Consider the following 18,897-nt stretch of genomic DNA (forward strand, 5'->3'; position numbering starts at 1 on the left):
CAGGATCACAGCACTTGCAAAGTTGAAATACTGACCTCTCCCTGCTCCACCGTCGTGACATAGTCCGCGTTTCCTGGGCCCACGAAAAACCTTGAGCCAGCCCTAAACCCCCCACAACCAAATTAGCCAAATGACCCCCAATTTTCAATGCCTAACTATTATTATAAGGTAAATTAAGATTCACAAGCTTAAGTGACACGAATTGATGTTTTTGACATTAAAATGGGCACTGTAGGTGTTTTCCTGTCCTCCACTCACTGCCGACTTTGCTCCCCCATTGACTTACATTGGGTTTCGTGTTTCGGTCGATCCCCGACTTTGCGCGATAATCGGCCGACTTCACTCGACTCGACTTTTGACAAAGTCGGGTTTCGCGAAACCCGACTCGATCCTGAAAAAGTAAAAGTCGCTCAACCCTAATAGTCAGGTAACGATTATCAAAATACCAGGAAGAAGGGGTAATACAATTGGGTAGTCAATAGGAAAATCTACGGTTCAGTAACAAAGTATCAGAAAGTCAGAATGCTGAGCACAAGGCACCGAGGAACAATCCAGATAGAGCTGAAAATCACATCTGGAAGCTATCTGGGTCTGATAGCTCAGTAAAGCAGCTAAGTAATCGCTGGAACAGAGAACACCAGAGGGGAGCTCTGCACCTCCCAGACTAAGAATGGATGGCCGAGCTGTCACTCAAAATACCAACAGCTCAGTATGGCCCTGCACCAGATTGGATGACTGAGCTGTCAATCAATGTGTCCAGGATACACTAAGGAGTGGAATCGTGACATTGGGTCTATGGAAAAACTCAAACATCACATCATAGTGGCATCCTAAAGCTGTCTAAAAAACTGATGACACTGACAGGAGAAACTGACATAGCTACCAAACACATGAAAATCTGATCCAGAACACGTGATAGAAATTGCCTGCTTTTTCACATATGAGATATAAATGAATGAGGCCTAATGTGAATCTATTAATTGGTTTTATTTTGAATAGTTGATCATCTCAGGAGTTCTGGCTGTTGTTGCTCACAGAGTTGCATCCTCTAAATTAGTAAGTATAACCTGGAAAATCTCTACAGCTCAACCACTTTACAATCAAAACAATAATGCCACAGTGATTTTTGTATGCAAAACTATAGTGTTGAACCTAATAAAAATGGACCACATGATGCTCAGTGTACAATAGTAGGGATAACAATAGGTCTGTGAAGCCCATCTAGTAAAGGTTAGGAGATGTCCAGTCTAGATTCAACTCTTAGGCTATGTGCAAATGTTCAAGATTTCTTGCAGAAATTTCCTGAGCAAAACCGGACATTTTCTGCAAGAAATCCGCATGCGTTTTTTTCGCGTTTTTGACGCTTTTTTTTCCGGAGCTTCCCAATGCATTAAATAGCGGGAAAAACACAAAAAATCCGCAAAATTAATGAACATGCTGCGTTTTTTACCGCGATACATTTTTTTTGCTGAAAAAAATGCATCATGTGCACAAAAATTGCAGAATGCATTCTAAATGATGGGATGCATAATGTATGCGTTTTTATGCATTTTTATAGCAAAAAAAGGTGAAAAAAACGCGAAAACTTCGCAACATATTCACACAGCCTAAGGCAGGTGCGACTCCACTAGTTTTCTCGCATTGCACTCGCAAGTGTGACACTGGCCTAAGGATTGCATACCCTAGCAATCTTAATGGAGCAGCTGGCACAGGGCCAAGGTAAATTCACCACTGGTTGTCAAATATATTATAGGGAAATGTGTGTAAATTGATTACTTGTCATTAATGGCCTTATGGATATGCAACAACTATTAACAAAAGGTAATCAATTTATATGGACTTCATTATGGTGTACTACAACTGTGAGGATATACCCAATCATTATCAGTATGACGACTGCTATGTGTGATCCTAACCAAGCTAGTGCACTACCATTGTCAGGGCACCATAGCCCTTGACAAAGCCATTGTGGCGGTGAAACATGGTGTGGATGAGTGGGCATTGTATCATCTCTTAAATCATTGAACCTCCATTCTTTTCCCACATAGCTATACGAGATATGCACTGCGAGTTTTATTTAGAAAGTATAGCTAGTAAATCAGAATGAATAGCAATTATAGCTAGAAAATTAGAATGAATGGGAATTACCCATTATTTTTGCCAATAACTATCACATCTACAGCAGCAACTAAGGCTACTTTCACATTTGCGTTTTAATCTGCAGCGTTTAATCCGCAAACGCAAGGACACGAAAAACGCAAGAAAATGCGTGTAAACGCAGCATTTTAAAACCGCATGCGGTTAACGCATGCGTCATTAAAATGCTGCGTTTACATGCTTTTTTATGCGTTTTTCATGCGTTTGCGTTTTTTGTGCGCATGTTGAAAAAATTTACAGGAGAAAAATCTAGATCACAAGAAACAGCCAATGGGACTACAGAGGGCGTGTATTACGGGATATTATCAGATTTTGCTCCTGCATCCTGTGACAAGATGGATCTTCACATGGATAGCTTTTACTTCAAACTGGATCTAAGCATCAAGATTTTTCTGGCGTGTGCGTTTGCTTGGGAGCAACACCGAAACCGAGAAAGACAGAGAAGGACACGGCGTAGGCGTTTTTGGCAACACCCCATTGTAGAACTGCGGGAGAGCCGTGGTGCATATCACACCCTGTATGGCGAGCTCAATGAGAACCCAGAAAAATTCCCGGAATATACAAGGATGTCACAAGACTCTTTCCGGGATTTGCTTGATCGCGTCCAAGGAGCCATCCGGAGACAGGACACACAGCTCGGTAGAGCGATTCCACCAGAGGAACGTCTCCTGGTTACCTTAAGGTACGTAATAATTCTAAACAAATGCTAGTCATAATTTTTGCTGGTGTGACATGTATTTTTGGCATTTTTGTAAATTATTTTTTCTTTCTACAGATTTCTAGCAACTGGAGAGAGCTTGTCATCCCTTCATTTCCAGTACCGCCTTGGAATTTCCACCCTGTCCGGAATTGTTTTTGACACCTGCCGGGCTTTATGGACCATTCTCCGTGAAGAATTTATACCCATACCCACGGAGGACATGTGGAAGGAAATTGCTGAAAAATTTTGGACTGTTTGTGATTTTCCCAACTGTTTGGGTGCGGTGGATGGGAAGCACATCCGGATTATCAAACCAGCCAGAACTGGATCACAGTTCTTCAACTATAAGAAATATTTTTCACTTGTGGACATTGGTGCTTTTGGCTGTGGCAATGATTCACAGACTTTTAAAAACTCTGATATGGGCCGACGTGTTTATGGCAAAAATTTTAATTTCCCACAGCCACAACCACTCCCCAACACTCAAGGCCCACCGCTGCCATTTGTAATGGTTGGGGATGAGGCCTTTCAGATGAGTGAAAATCTCATGAAGCCCTATTCAAGTCGGGACTTGAAGCGCACAAAACGGATCTATAACTACAGACTAACCAGGGCCCGCAGAACAGTAGAGTGTGCCTTTGGGATTATGGTGTCCAAATGGCGCATTCTAGCAACTGCCATAAACCTAAAAATGGAGACATTGGATGAGGTGGTTAAAGCCTGTGTGGTTCTCCACAATTTCATTATGGCTAAGGAGCGACCCACCATAGAACTTGATGAACCTGTTGCAAACCCTTTGCCTGATTACCGTCATCACCCGCTGCGGTCAACAGTTGAAGTAGGCCACATGCGTGACCAATTTGCTGCCTTTTTTGATTCTGACATTGGACGTGTGCCATGGCAGGACAATATGGTGTAAAATGTCCTGCTGGCTTCGGGTCTGTAAAGTTATATTTTAAATGTTAATAATGTTTTTTCTAATAAAATAGTTGTGTTTTACTTTCTTCACCATGTCTCCTATCTATTTCCTTAACAAACCACTTTGTGTTTTTGGTCTTAAGTTGTGGACGTCATTGCATCCTGTCTTGGTTCACCAGTAGCTATTTGCCGCAGACTGTATAGACGATGGCTGTTAGGTGTCGCAGTATTTGTCCAGTACTTAACATCAGTATTTGTAAGCCAAAACCAGGAGTGGTAGTTAAATGCTTAGTGGTGCATATGTGTTTATTGAACTTTTCCTCACACAGTTCCACTCCAGGTTTTGGCTTACAAATAGTGCTGTAAAATACTGAGCAAATACTGACAGTGTGACGGCAGCCTACACCACAGATCTATAGTCATCAAGTCAGGTGTCAGAAATAATGAATTCATGATGCAAATGGCTCTTGAATTCATTTTTCCTGACACTTGTCCGGGTGAGTATAGATATGCCATGTATGACGTACATTGTCCCTTCACTTTGTGTGAAATATATGTAATGTACCAAGAAGATAAAATGGAGGTAATACAATGCATTTCTCAAATCAGCAGGTCAGGGGTCATAAATAATGTTTCTGATAAGACACGACCTGTTGAGTATAGTTGTGCTGTGTATTACCACCATTTTGTCTTCTGTGTGCGACAAAAAGTCACGGAGTAAACAGAAAGAAGTGTTTTTGGAGAAAATACAAGTGTTATTTTTGGGGTCAACCTCATATCTCTCAACCAAACACACACCAAGCTTCAGTGTTCTGCTAAGTAAGTACTGGAGGTTGGAGGTGGCCCCCAAAAAAGTGTTCGACGCATTTTTTGTTATTGGCGCACGGTGTGTGTTGACGGCGGCGAAATACACAATTAACCAAACCTTATTGGGGCAAAACACAGGTTTATTTTAGTAAACACAAACAAAAAAAAAAATTTAACTGCGCCTGCTTGGGGTTGAGTGACGATATTGTGGGGTGTCGAGCTGTGAGGTCTGGCTTACTGTAGCCGACATACAGTAGGGGTGGCAGGAGAAGGCGCTATAAAACTGCTGGGGTCAGGAAATTCAGGGATTGGGCTAGACACATGAGAGGGCTGAGACACACTGGAAGGGTGAGACAAACCAGACATTACAGACACATTGGGAGGTAAGGGGGGAGGGATAGCTATGTTTTTTTTTTGTTTTGTTTTGCCTTTCCCTTTCTTGGGTTGGCGCGGGTGTCCTGGGAGCCTTGTTGGGCTAATTGGTATTGGCCTGGCCATGGTGGCTGACCTGTTGCGGTCTGTGTGCCTTTGTAGTGGCATTGTTGTTGTGGTGGCGGGGAACGCCAGGGCAGGGTCCGGCAGCGGCACTCTTGTGGTGGCGGGGAACGCCAGGGCAGGGTCCGGCAGCGGCACTCTTGTGGTGGCGGGGAACGCCAGGGCAGGGTCTGGCAGCGGCACTCTTGTGGTGGCGGGGTACGCCAGGGCAGGGTCCGGCAGCGGCACTCTTGTGGTGGCGGGGAACGCCAGGGCAGGGTCCAGCAGCGGCACTCTTGTGGTGGCAGGGAACGCCAGGGCAGGGTCCTGCAGCTGCAGCATGGTGGTGGCAGTGGAGGAGGTCCAAGCAGGAGCAGCGGTTGTCATGGTGGTGGCGGTGGGCTGTCCGACTGCACTCGCCATGGTGGTGGTGCTATAGTGGTGTCCGGCAGTGCTTGGAATGGAGGTGGCCATGCAGTGGTATGCAGCAGAGGTCGGCATTGACGTAAAGCGTGATAGTGTGGGCACAGGTGGAAATGCCCCCACTGCCTGCTGAAAATACCGACTCTGCTGCATAGCCTGCACGTAAGCAGCATTGCAGGCCTGCATAACAGTAATCTGGAGATCGGGACTAAGGTGTTCCGACATGCCCTGTTCTATTTGATTAAAAAAATGATGTGCTGGCCTCTGGAGGTCGGCTTTCACTTGGGCAAGGGCTGTGGTAACCTCCTGGATACGTGTACTCATATGACTAATGGCAGTATCCAGTCGGTCACCCATCGCCTCGAGTCCCTCGTGGAAGACCGAGCTCAAGTGCAAAAACTCGGGCATGAGTGACCTGTCCGCGGCCCTCTGCCGCTGCCGGGAGGAGCCCATAAAAAATTGGCTAGAGGCAGAGGACTGGGGAAGGGGAACACCTGATGGACCAGCTTCCTGGTCTCCAGGTTGTGAGGCAGGCCCACTTGCTGCAGCACTGGAGGATGGCTGGGACGGGTCCGTGGCTGACTGATAAAGAACCGCTCCAGAACCTGGGCCAACAGTGGAGCTCCAAGTGCTGTGAAAAAAAAAAATTAATACAAAACATTTACAAAAAGATAACTCCAGAGTTATATAAACATTCAGATAGGGAGAGGTCACACTAGCACTATTTGGAGTGAATTTTACATCAGAGTTTGCAAGCCAGGAGTACAACAGTATGAAGAAAAGTTTCATAAAACCATATGCTCAACTTCTGCATGCAACAACCACTCCTTGTTTTGGATTCAAAATACTGATGTAAAATATGAAGAGACAATGGAGGCGATACAAGCCATATCTCTATACAAGCCATATCTATACTCACCAGGACAAGTGCCAGGAAAAATGAATTCAGGAGCCATTTGCATCCTGAATTCATTATTTCTGACACCTGACTTGATGACTAGGGTTGAGCAAAACGGGTCGGCCATTTTCAGAAGTCGCCGACTTTTGGCAAAGTCGGGTTTCATGAAACCTGACCCGACCCCTGTGTGGGATCGGCCATGAGGTCGGCGATCTTCTGAATCTGGTATCGGATTTCCGATACCGAGTTCCGATATGTTTGCGATATCGGAAATCGGTATCGGAATCCACATTTAAGTGTAAAATAAAGAATTAAAATAAAAAATATTGATATACTCACCTCTCCGGAGGCCCCTGGACATCACCGCTGGTAACCGGCAGCCTTCTTTGCTTAAAATGAGCACGTTTATGGCCTTCCATGACGTCACGGCTTCTGATTGGTCGTGTGCCAATCATGTGACCGCCACGCGACCAATCACAAGCCGTGATGTAATTCTCAGGTCCTAAATTCCTCATTCTAGGAATTTAGGACCTGAGAATTATGTCACGGCTTGTGATTGGTCGCGTGAGCGGTCACATGGGCGGCCGCGACCAATCACAAGCTGTGACGTCATCTAAGGCCCTTCACGTGCTCATTCTTAAGAAGGAAGGCTGCCGGAAAGAAGCAGGGCGCGTCCGAGGGTGAGTATATACCTAATAGGAATATACTCACCCTCGGCTTCTTTCCGGCAGCCTTCCTTCCTAAGAATGAGCGCATTCAGGGCCTTAGATGACGTCACGGCTTGTGATTGGTCGCGGCCGCCCATGTGACCGCCACGCGACCAATCACAAGCAGTGACGTAATTCTCAGGTCCTAAATTCCTAGAATTAGGAATTTAGGACCTGAGAATTACGTCACGGCTTGTGATTGGTCGCGTGGCAGTCACATGAGCGGCACGCGACCAATCAGAAGCCGTGACGTCATGGAAGGCCCTGAACGCGCTCATTTTAAGCAAAGAAGGCTGCCGTTTACCAGCGGTAAGGTCCAGGCTGCGTCGGAGAGGTGAGTATATCAATATTTTTTATTTTAATTCTTTATTTTACACATTAATATGGATCCCAGGGACTGAAGGAGAGTTTCCTCTCCTTCAGACCCTGGGAACCATAGTATCCCATTGCACTGCATTGGGTTTCGTGTTTCGGCCGACCCCGACCCCGACTTTTTTATAGGATTGGCCGATTTCACTCGACCCGACTTTTGAGAAAGTCGGGTTTCGTGAAACCCGACCCGATCCTATAAAAATAAAAGTCGCTCAACCCTATTGATGACTATAGAGCTGTAGTATTGGTAAGCCAAAACCTGGAGAGGAACTATGTGAGGAAAAGTATTCAAAGAACACGTACCCCACTTCTGCATGTATCAATCACTCATGGTTTTGGATTCCAAATACTGATGGAAAATACAAATGGACGATGGAGGTCATACAAGGCACATCTATACTAACCAGGACAAGTGCCAGGAAAAATGAATTCAGGAGCCATTTGCATCATGAATTCATTATTTCTGACACCTGACTTGATGACTATAGATCTGTTGTGTAGGCTGCCGTCACACTGTCAGTATTTGCTCTGTATTTCAAATCAGTATTGGTAAGCCAAAACCTGGAGAGAAACTATGTGAGGAAAAGTATTCAAAGAACACGTACCCCACTTCTGCATGTATCAATCTCTCATGGTTTTGGATTCCAAATACTGATTCAAAATAGTGACCCAAAAATGCTAGCATTACAAAACTTTTTTTTTTTTAACCAATATACTTACGTTCTTTGTGCAAGGACCGGTCTCAAAAACGCAAGGATGCGGTGGTACTTGTATTTTCGGATCCTTGCTCCAGAACCACTTGGAAGCCGGCTTTCTTGGCGCAGGTCCTTGTTGAAGCGGTCCTTCATCGATCGCCAACGTGTTTTGACTTTTGACACTGTTGACAAAACAAAACATAATAGTTAGGACAATGGTCTTTTGACCGTGGTCACACAACTGTGTGTGCTGTGAAAAAGTAATGACTTTCTCTCACCATACACAGTTGTGTGAGCATGGCCAAGGTCTTGACTGCATCACACTGCATTGCTATACTTACCAAATGCAGAACGGACCCGAGTCGGGGCATTGGCCCAGCCATCCCACAACGCTGTGGCCACCTCATTCCAAAGCCGCCGGATCGTCACGTTGTTGGCGTGCAGCGGATCCCGGGTGTCCCACAACGGGACTCGCTCATGGACCAGGGAGATGAGGTGTTCATTCTCAATGAGGTCCTCATCCCCTTCTGGAACCTAAAAACAAAAAGGACATTAATATTGGAGACATTAACATAAGGAAGACAGAAAACAGAATCAGAGAAATGGCATGAATATTGAAATAAAAAAAAAAACACTGGTGCTGAAGGGAAAGAAAGAGAGAAGTAGAAAGAAATGAAGATTCAAGAATTGTAAAATGAGGATACAATAAACAGTCAGCCAGGTATACTTACACGCTGCCGCCGTGCCACTGCTCCTGCCCAGTCTCTTCCGCTGTAGAAGTGGTCTGAAAAAAGGTAAATATACATTGTCATACAGTATGTGTAGATGTGACAGTGAATACTTACCAATCTGAGGAGGTGAATACTCACTTCGCTGACATGTTCCCCTTGTGCAGGCCCAGGCGTTTGCTCATCAGAAGAAGAAGGCATTCTGATGTGTGCAGAAAGAAAGAAATGGCAGAAATTAGGGCATATAGAGACAGAAAATAGAAAAGAAATGCATTGGATAGGATATACTCACATAGTTCTGTGGCTTGTTTGCTGCTCCAAGGGGTTGTGGGGCGTCTAGTCTGCAAGACAGTCTGATGAGTAGTGAACTGCAAATGTCCACTACCTCCCCTTATCACCTTGTATGTGGGGGGTGGCTTATCAGTGTCTAGACATGTTTTTCTCAATTGAGATGCATGCGTTGACAAACGCAACCAAACGCATGTGCTGAAAAATGCATGCATTTACATAGACTACAATGCGTTTTTTTGGCGCAAACCTTGCGCAATCAGCTGCATACGTTTCCAGGCGGCAAATTGGCGCCTCTAAAAATTACTACATGTTGCATTTCCGCGCCAAGATGCAGACGACTAGACGATGCATGCGTAGTCAAACGCGGCAAAATGCGAACAAACAAAAACGCATGTGTTCCTAATGTTAAATATAGGAATACACAACGCATGCGGATATTTGTGGAAGAAACGCTGCGGACACAACCGCAAATGTGAAAGCGGCCTAAGATAATTAGCTTGGCGTATTGCAGATTGATATGGTTTAAAGGACCACTTCAGTAATTTTTCTCTTGCGTCCTCTCTTAGTCTTCAGTAATGCTTGTACAGTGTATGCATTAAGATATTTAACCCCTTCACCCCCGGAGCTTTTTCCGTTTTTTCGTTTTCGTTTTTCGCTCCCCTCTTTCCCAGAGCCATAACTTTTTTATTTTTCTGTCAATATGGCCATGTGAGAGCTTATTTTTTGTGGGACGAGATGTACTTTTGAATTATACCATTGGTTTTACCATGCCGTGTAACAGAAAACAGGAAAAAAATTCCAAGTGTGATGAAATTGCAAAAAAAGTGCAATCTCACACTTGTTTTTTGTTTGGCTTTTTTGCTAGATTTGCCAAATGCTAAAACTAACCTGCCATTATGATTCTCCAGATCATTACGAGTTCATAGACACCTAACATGTCTAGGTTATTTTTTATCTAAGTGGTGAAAAAAAATTCCAAAGTTTGCTAAAAGAAAAAAATTGCGCGATTTTCCGATACCCGTAGCGTCTCCAATTTTCATGATCTGGGGTCGGGTGAGGGCTTATTTTTTGCATGCAGAGCTGGCGTTTTTAATGATACAATTTTGGTGTAGATACATTCTTTTGATCGCCCGTTATTGCATTTTAATGCAATGTCGCGGCGACCAAAAAAACGTAATTTTGTCATTTTGATTTTTTTTCTCGCTACGCCATTTAGCGGTCAGGTTAATCCTTTGTTTTTATTGATAGATCGGGCGATTCTGAACGCGGCGATACCAAATATGTGTATGTTTAATTTTTTTTTTATTGTTTTATTTTGATTGGGGCGAAAGGGGGGTGATTTGAACTTTTATATATTTTTTATTTTTTTTATATTTTTAAACACTTTTTTTTCTTAATTTTGGCATGCTTCAATAGCCTCCATAGGAGGCTAAAAGCATGCACAACTCGATCGCCTCTGCTACATAGAGGTGAAATACACATCACCTCTATGTAGCAGAAAGGCAGGTGTACTTTGAGCGCCGACCACAGGGTGGCGCTCAAAGCAATCGGCCATCAACAACCATAGAGGTCTCAAGGAGACCTCTGGTTGTTATGGCAATGCACCGATGACCCCCGATCATGTGACGGGGTCAGCGGTGTGAGCACTTTCGGCCGTGCGGCCGGGAGCGCTAGTTAAATGCCGCTGTCAGCGCTTGATGGCGGCATTTAACTAGTTAATGGGCGCGGGCGGATTGCGATTCCACTCGCGCTCATTGCGCGCACATGTCAGCTGTGCAAAACAGCTGACATGTCGCGGCTTTAAGGTGGGCTCACCGCCGGAGCCCGCTTTAAAGCAGGGGATCTGCCAGCTGACGTACTATTCCGTCAGCTGGCAGAAAGGGGTTAACCATGTTCTAACTTTCTTCTCCCATTTCCATGGCTGCTCCAGTCCTCTCCTGTATCATGTCATGGCTAGTGTTGAGCATTCCGATACCGCAAGTATCGGGTATCGGACGATATTTGCGGTATCGGAATTCCGATACCGAGTTCCGATATTTTCAGTATATCGGATACCGGAATCGGAAGTTCCCACAATTCAAAGTGCCCGAATTCAGCCAATGATGAATGATTAGAAGTGTGGGCATATCCTGTTCTCTATGATGGGCATGGAAGTACTGGCATGGCTGTGATTGGCTGCTGAAATGATGTCATGATGCACCATAAAAGTCACTGCCGCCTTTTAGGGCTCACACTGCTGTGAATTCAGTTAGGGACAGGACGCTGTGTTCTGACTGAGGGCCAGTTTAAAGATAGGGATTTGCTTCATTGTGCTTTACCAAGGCTAATTCAGCAACCGCTGTGTGAGATCCTTGCTTTTGCCTTGCAACGCTGTTCACAGCTGTCTGCAAGGTCTCTGTGTGTGTGAGTGCACATCGCTCTGTAGTCTGTCTGCAGCCACAGCCGGTTGCAGTCAGCTCAGAGTGCATCACTGCCTCATACCGTTCTATCCATTGTCCTTTTTTGCAATTAGTGCAGCCTGCTGCACATTTTTTCAAATATTTCCTATTAGTGGCTTTCTATCCGTATCTAGCTAAATTGTGGAAAAACACTACATAGGATTACATAGAACAGCTTTTTTTGGCCTTGCAGCGCCATTTACGGCTGTCTGCACGGTCTCTGTGTGAGAGCACATCACTCTGTAGTCTGTCCGCAGCCACAGCCAGTTGCAGTCAGCTCAGGGTGCGTGACAGCCTCATACCGTTCAATCCATTGTGCTTTTTTGCAATTAGTGCAGCCTGCTGCACATTTTTTCAAATATTTCCTATTAGTGGCTTTCCATCCGTATCCAGCTAAATTGTGGAAAAACACTATATAGGATTACATAGAGCAGCTTTTTTTGGCCTTGCAGCGACGCTTACGGCTGTCTGCACGGTCTCTGTGTGAGTGCACATCGCTCTGTAGTCTGTGTGCAGCCACAGCCGGTTGTATTCAGCTCAGGGTGCGTCACTGCCTCATACCGTTCTATCCATTGTCCGTTTTTGCAATTAGTGCAGCCTGCTGCACATTTATTCAAATATTTCCTATTAGTGGCTTTCCATCCGTATCCAGCTAAATTGTGGAAAAACACTACATAGGATTACATAGAGCAGCTTTTTTTGGCCTTGCAGTGCCATTTACGGCTGTCTGCACAGTCTCTGTGTGAGTGCACATCGCTCTGTAGCCTGTCCCCAGCCACAGCCGTTGCAGTCAGCGCAGGGTGTGTGACTGCCTCGTACCGTTCAATCCATTGTCCTTTTTGCAATTAGTGCAGCCTGCTGCATATTCTTTCAAATATTTCCTATTAGTGGCTTTCCATCCGTATCTAGCTAAATTGTGGAAAAACACTACATAGGATTAAATAGAGCAGCTTTTTTTGGCCTTGCAGCACCGTTTACGGCTGTCTGCATGGTCTGTGTGTGAGTGCAGCTCACTCTGTAGTCAGTTCTGCAAAAAAAAAAAAAAAAGATTAATAAAGTTCACCAAACACACCACTTTACAGTTGTGTAGGCCACATTAGCTCATATTAAAGTAGTCCACACTTTAGAAAATTAGTGTGTCTTATACCTGTTAGGAGCTGTTCAGGAATAAGCACACTAAGCCCTTAGTACTTTTCTCCTTATCTTTATCAGTCCACCAAGATGAAGAAGGCAGGGAGTAAGGCACGTGGGTGTGGGCACGGAGCAGGGAGAGGACGTGGGGATTCTGTGCCTGCCGCGGGCACCGGTGACTCATCATCACCCAGTTTCAGCAGGGAACAGTCCTTCATGCTTTGTAGGAGATCGCCGTACACCGCTGCTGCGTGAAGAGCAAATTGAAGCCGTTGTCGGATGGATGGCAGCTAATGCATCAACTTCAATTAGTGCCACATCCTCTCAGGCACAGAGCACTGGAGAGCACCCATCTGTCTCTTCACCACCTGCCAAATTGCCCAGGCAGTCAGAGAGCCCATGACAGGAGCCATCTCTACTTCTGTTCTCTGAATCTCTTGGCTTGGAAACAGGGGGCCAGCCAAGCAGCATTGGAGAAATGGAAGAAGAGGCAGTATGCAGTGATGCCCAACAGCTTTGTCTCTCTGACTCTGAAGAGACGGGTGGGCCAGTGCCTCCGGTCACCACACCACAGTGCGCATCTGATGATGAGACTCAGGTGCCACTTTCTGGTGCGTACTGTGCTGCTGAGACTACCCAGGAGAAGCAGTTGGTGGAAGAGGGTAGTGTAGATGATGAGGTCCTTGACCCATCGTGGCGTGAGGTACAGGAAGGTGGTGGGAGCAGCTCTGAGGAAGAGATTCCCCGAACGGGCCAAAGAGGGAGAGGGAGGGGGAAGACTGCGGTTCCTGTAGCCTCCACTTCGGCACCCGTTAGGAGCACGACTCTTCCAAAAGCCAAAACGGGCGCTCCCAAGACTTGCAGTGCCTGGTCCTTTTTTGACACAGTTGCAGATGACATTTGCTTTGTCAAATGCAAGGTGTGTCATCAGAAAGTCAAAAGAGGGAAAAGTTTCAGCAACCTCAATACCACAAATATGTGGAAACATGTGCGGACCAAGCACGCGGTGGAGTTACAAAAACACACTGAAGACCTAGGCCAACCAACAGCAGCACCTACCACCTCTTCAGCTCGTGTTGTTGCCTCTTCCTCCAGCTCACACACAGCTGGTTCGGCTTCCTCACAGGATCGCCATAGAAGAACCTCTGGCACTGTTGTCCAGAGACCCACTGTAATTCCACCCACAGCACCACGTTCCCAGTCATCCTCACACTCCCAGCCCAGTCTACAGCCATCAGTAGCACAGGCACGGGAGAAAAGGTGGCCATTCTCGGCATACCACCCCCGAGCACAGGCTCTGAATGCTGGCATTGCAAAACTACTGTCCCTTGAAATGCTGTCATTCAGGCTGGTGGAGACTGACAGCTTCCGTAACTTGATGGCATTGGCAGTCCTACAATACAATGTGCCCAGCCGCTTTTATTTCAGCAGGCAAGCCGTCCCTGCCCTGCACAAGCATTTGGAGGGACACATAAAACACGCGCTACTGAACGCCGTCAGTAGCAAGGTCCACCTCACCACCGATGCGTGGACCAGTCACCATGGACAGGGGCGATACCTTTCCCTCACTGCCCATTATGTTAATGTTGTTTAGCCGGGTACATATCGTGCGAGTAGCGCAGGACGTGTTCTGCCAACTCCAAGGATTGCAGGAATCCAGTCTGTACACATTGACTCCTCCTCATACACAAGTTCCTCAGAATCATCGCTGCAGGAGCCGTCACAGTCCACCTCCACATGAACCCGTGAACGTTTACCTGTTACGACCGACATGAGCACAGCTGCGGCCAAACATCAACAGGCTGTCTTGAAATTAATTTCTTTGGGGAATCGAAGCCACACAGTGCAGGAGCTCTGGAATGCCATCAAGCAGGAGAGCGACGTGTGGTTTGTGCCAGCGAATCTCCAGCCTGGCATGGTAGTGTGTGACAATGGCCAAAATCTGGTGGCAGCTCTTGCCCTAGGCAACCTCACTCACGTCCCATGTCTGGCACATGTGCTCAACTTGGTCGTGCAGAGTTTTTTGAGGGACTATCCGGATCTTGATGCACTGCTGCACAAGGTCCGCCTAGAGTGTGCTCACTTGCGGCGTTCCAGCATAGCAAGATCGCGCATTGCAGCTCTGCTGCGCCGATTCCGCCTTCCGGAACATCGCATCATATGTGACCTACCCACCAGGTGGAATTCCACGTTACATATGTTGGAGCGGTTGTGTGAGCAGCAGCTAGCAGTAATGGAGTACCAGCTGCATCAGGCGCAAAGAAATCGCACTCCGCGCTGTTCAGACTTCACAACCACTGAGTGGGCCACTATGAAGGACGTCTTCCAGGTTTTACGTTCCTTCGATGATTCCACGCGGATGGCGAGTGCAGATGATGCACTAGTCAGCATGACTGTCCCCCTTATCTGCCTGCTTCAACAAACACTGCAAGCGCTAAGGGATGATGTTGTGGAAGAGGTGGAGGATGAGGAGTCACCAATTCCATCAGCTTCTGGACAGTCAGCGCTATGTGGTTCCTCACAAAGGCGTAGGCAGGGGACACTTTGTGAGGAGGATAAGGAGGAGTAAATGGAGGAGAAAGACATTGGTCCAGAGGAGGGAGTTACACAATTCTCCAGTAGTCAGTGTGTAGTGCGAGGGTGGGGTGATGCAGAGCAGGCAGAGATCATGCCTCAAGCAGGGGACAGCGTTTCTTGGCCAGTTGGCAGTCTGCAGCACATGGCTGATTACTTGCTGCAGTGCCTGAGAAACGACCGCCACATCGCTCACATTCTCAACACGGCTGATTATTGGGTGTACACCGTCCTAGATCCTCGCTACCGGGACAACTTACAAAGCCTCATAACACCGTTGAACCGGGAGCGTAAAATGCGGGAGTACCAAGACACGCTGGTGAATTCCATCATCTTCTCCAGTCCAACTGAGAGCAGTGCTGCTAGTGCTTTACAAAGCAGCTCAGTGCGTCGAGGCAGTGGAGGAAGCTCTGCACAAAGAGGGAGCAGAAGCAGTGTCTCAGCACACGGCAAGACCAGTATGGCCCAACTGTGGCACAGTTTTGTGTGCCCACCACACATGTCTACACCATCACAGATGGCTCCAGTCAGCAGGAGGCAACGTTTCCGTCAGATGGTGACAGACTACATGTCTTGCCCTCTTACTGTACTCCCAGATGGCTCTTCCCCCTTCAAATTTTGGGTCTCTAAGCTGGATACATGGCCAGAGCTAAGCCAGTATGCATTGGAGGTGCTGGCTTGCCCTGCTGCTACTGTATTATTGGAATGCGTCTTTAGTGCCGCAGGTGGTGTACTAACAGACCGTCGCATGCGACTATCCTCCGATAACGTTGACCGGCTTACTTTTCTGAAAATGAACAAGGCCTGGATCTCGCAGGAATTTGCCACTCCTCTTCCAGATTAAATAATTGGTTGGCTACAGTATCCAGGTCTCCTGTTGTGTTCATGTTTCTACCACCTGAACTGTAATCCCTGGGCTCCAACACCGCCAGTTGATGCTCAGAAGTGCCGTCTGCACAGTCAACACTTGCTGTGTTATTGGGGTTCAGTAGCGTCAGCTGATCCCCAGCTGTGTATCCGGCAATGTGTCCTGCGACCGCCACGCTGACACAACAACTGAAATGTGAGGGAACCTGTCCCCCCCGGGCGTTTGTTACTGAAAGAGCCACCTTGTGCAACAGTAATGCTGCACAAGGAAAAGGTAGCTCTTTTAGTTTTGCTCCTTGCACACGCTGAACTAAACACTTATAAAATGTGTCCACTGATACCGTAAAACCGTCCCGGAGGTGGGACTTTCCTTCATAATGAGACGCAGCACAGCCGTCATCCCTACCCCCTTGGTGCCGTACACCGCCTCCTTAGCATTGTTTGAATCTGTCCCGTAGCCTGCGCTGTTTTGTTCAACCTTGGCCTTGCGCAGTTTGCGCTGCCCGTCTTCTGACATCATTTGATGTCAGGCGGACTGGGCCTGTGCGGCTGTACTGCCCGAGATCCCGCCTCGCAGACTCTTCTGATTTAATCACACTGCGGGCCTGGGATCCATGGGCATGCGCAGTGCATATCTTTACCTCAGGCTCTCACTCATCTCCCTCCGCCTTCTTCAGACTGTGCGCCGTCAGCTGATGCCTACTAGTATGCCACGGCCGTGATGCCACACAGTCTGAAGAAGCCGAAAGGAGATGAGTGAGAGGCGAAGATATGCACTGCGCATGCCCATGGATCCCACACCCGCAGTGTGATTACATTAGACGACACTGCGAGGCGGGATCTCTGGCAGCGCGGACACACAGGCGCAGTCAGCCTGACACCAAATGATGTCAGAAGACGGGCAGCGCTAACTGCGCATGGCCAAGGCTGAACATAACAGCGCAGGCTCCAGGACAGATTCAAACAACGCTGAGGAGGTGGCGCATGGCGCCAAAGGGGTAGGAATAACGGCTGTGCTGCGTCCCATTACGAAGGAAAGTCCCACCTCCGGGACAGTTTCACTGTATCAGGGGACACATTTTATAAGTGTTTAGTTCTGCGTTTGCAAGGAGCATAATTAAAAGAGACACCTTTTCCTTTTGCAGCATTAGTGCTGCACAAGTTGGCTCTTTCAGCTACAAACGCCTGGTGGGGGTTAAAGGTTACCTTTCCACTTGCTCCAATTAGAACTCAGTCTACACTCTGCTCCTCCTGCTATCCCTGGGCTCTAACACCGCCAGTTGGTGCTCGGAAGTGCTGGCTGTACAGAGAAAAACACTCGCCACTGTGTCAGTGGGGTTCAGCAACACCAGCTGTTCCCCTGCTGTGTAGCCAGCAATGTGTCCTGCAAACGCCACGCAGGCACAACAGACAATAAGCTGCCTCCCTCCAGTGCAGGCTTCGGCCTACACTCTGCTCCTCTGCTCCTCCTTGATCCCCTGGGCTCTAACACTGCCAGTTGGTGCTCGGAAGTGCTGGCTGCACAGAGAAAAACACTCACCACTGTCAGTGGGGTTCAGTAACGCCAGCTGTTCCCCTGCTGTGTAGCTGGCAACGTGTCCTGCAAACACCATGCAGACACAACAGACAATAAGCTGCCTCCAGTGCAGGCTTCGGCCTACACTCTGCTCCTCCTTGATTCCCTGGGCTCTAACACCGCCAGTTGGTGCTCGGAAGTGCTGGCTGCACAGAGAAAAACACTTGCCACTGTGTCAGTGGGGTTCAGTAACGTCAGCTGTTCCCCTGCTGTGTAGCCGGCAATGTGTCCTGCAAATGCCACGCAGACACAACAGACAATAAGCTGCCTCCCTCCAGTGCAGGCTTCAGCCTACACTCTGCTCCCCCTGCTGACCCTTGGCTCCAACACCGCTAGTTGGGACTCTAGGAAGACAATCTTGAATAGGTCCCCCTGGTTCCAGTACCTTCAGCTGGTTCTGGGCAGAGCCTTTGGCTTAGGTGCTCCCTTCTGGGTATCCGAGTTCCACCAATGTCAGGTGGTACTTGGTAGTGCTTTCTGGCACGGGTACCTCCTGCTTAGTAACCGGGTTCCAGTAACGTCAGCTGGTCCTCGGTAGTTCCATTGGCTCTTGGACCTTCGGCTACCCATCCGGGTTCCAGTACCATCAGCTGGTTCTCGGCAGTGTCCTTTGCTCTTGTACCTTCTGCTCCCCATCCTGGTTCCAGTACCGTCAGCTGGTTCCGGGCAGAGCCTTTGGCTTAGGTGCCTCCTTCTGGGTATCCGAGTTCCACCAACGTCAGGTGGTCCTTGGTAGTGCTTTCTGGCACGGGTACCTCCTGCTTAGTAACCGGGTTCCAGTAACGTCAGCTGGTCCTCGGTAGTTCCATTGGCTCTTGGACCTTCGGGTAGCCATCCGAGTTCCAGTTCCATCAGCTGGTTCTCGGCATTTTCTCAGCCTTCTTGTACCTTCTGCTACATTTGCAAGTTCAAGACCCTAAAGACGACGACCCGGAAGACCGAGAAGCAGAAGAACAAGAGGCTGCAGAACAAAGAGCAGAAGAACATTAAGCATAAGACTAAACATCAGAGCAAAATATATTATCTAAATTATAAGCAGAAGAAGACTAAGCAGTGTATGGGGGTGAGTCCGTTCCTCCTCGTGGTGCCCCTGGAAAAAGCCTGCTGCTGCAGGCCTAACTGAACGCGGACAAATCCTGTT

At 47.5% G+C, this 18,897-nt stretch overlaps 1 protein-coding gene across 4 annotated transcripts in view; it reads left to right on the forward strand.

Annotated features, from left to right (window-relative positions):
• The window catches only part of LOC143764883 (uncharacterized), a 138,074-nt gene that overhangs the window by 46,224 nt on the left and 72,953 nt on the right, over positions 1 to 18,897 (forward strand). For 3 of the 4 annotated variants that reach the window (XM_077250953.1, XM_077250955.1, XM_077250956.1), the window contains exon 3: positions 1,000 to 1,056. The exons of the other annotated variant lie outside the window; for it this stretch is intronic. In XM_077250953.1, coding sequence (XP_077107068.1) covers positions 1,000 to 1,056 — 57 coding nt within the window. The remainder of the gene's footprint in view (positions 1 to 999; positions 1,057 to 18,897) is intronic. 4 annotated transcript variants of the gene reach the window in all.

The sequence above is a fragment of the Ranitomeya variabilis genome, chromosome 4 (genome assembly GCF_051348905.1).
Source record: "Ranitomeya variabilis isolate aRanVar5 chromosome 4, aRanVar5.hap1, whole genome shotgun sequence".
Lineage (NCBI taxonomy): Eukaryota > Metazoa > Chordata > Amphibia > Anura > Dendrobatidae > Ranitomeya > Ranitomeya variabilis.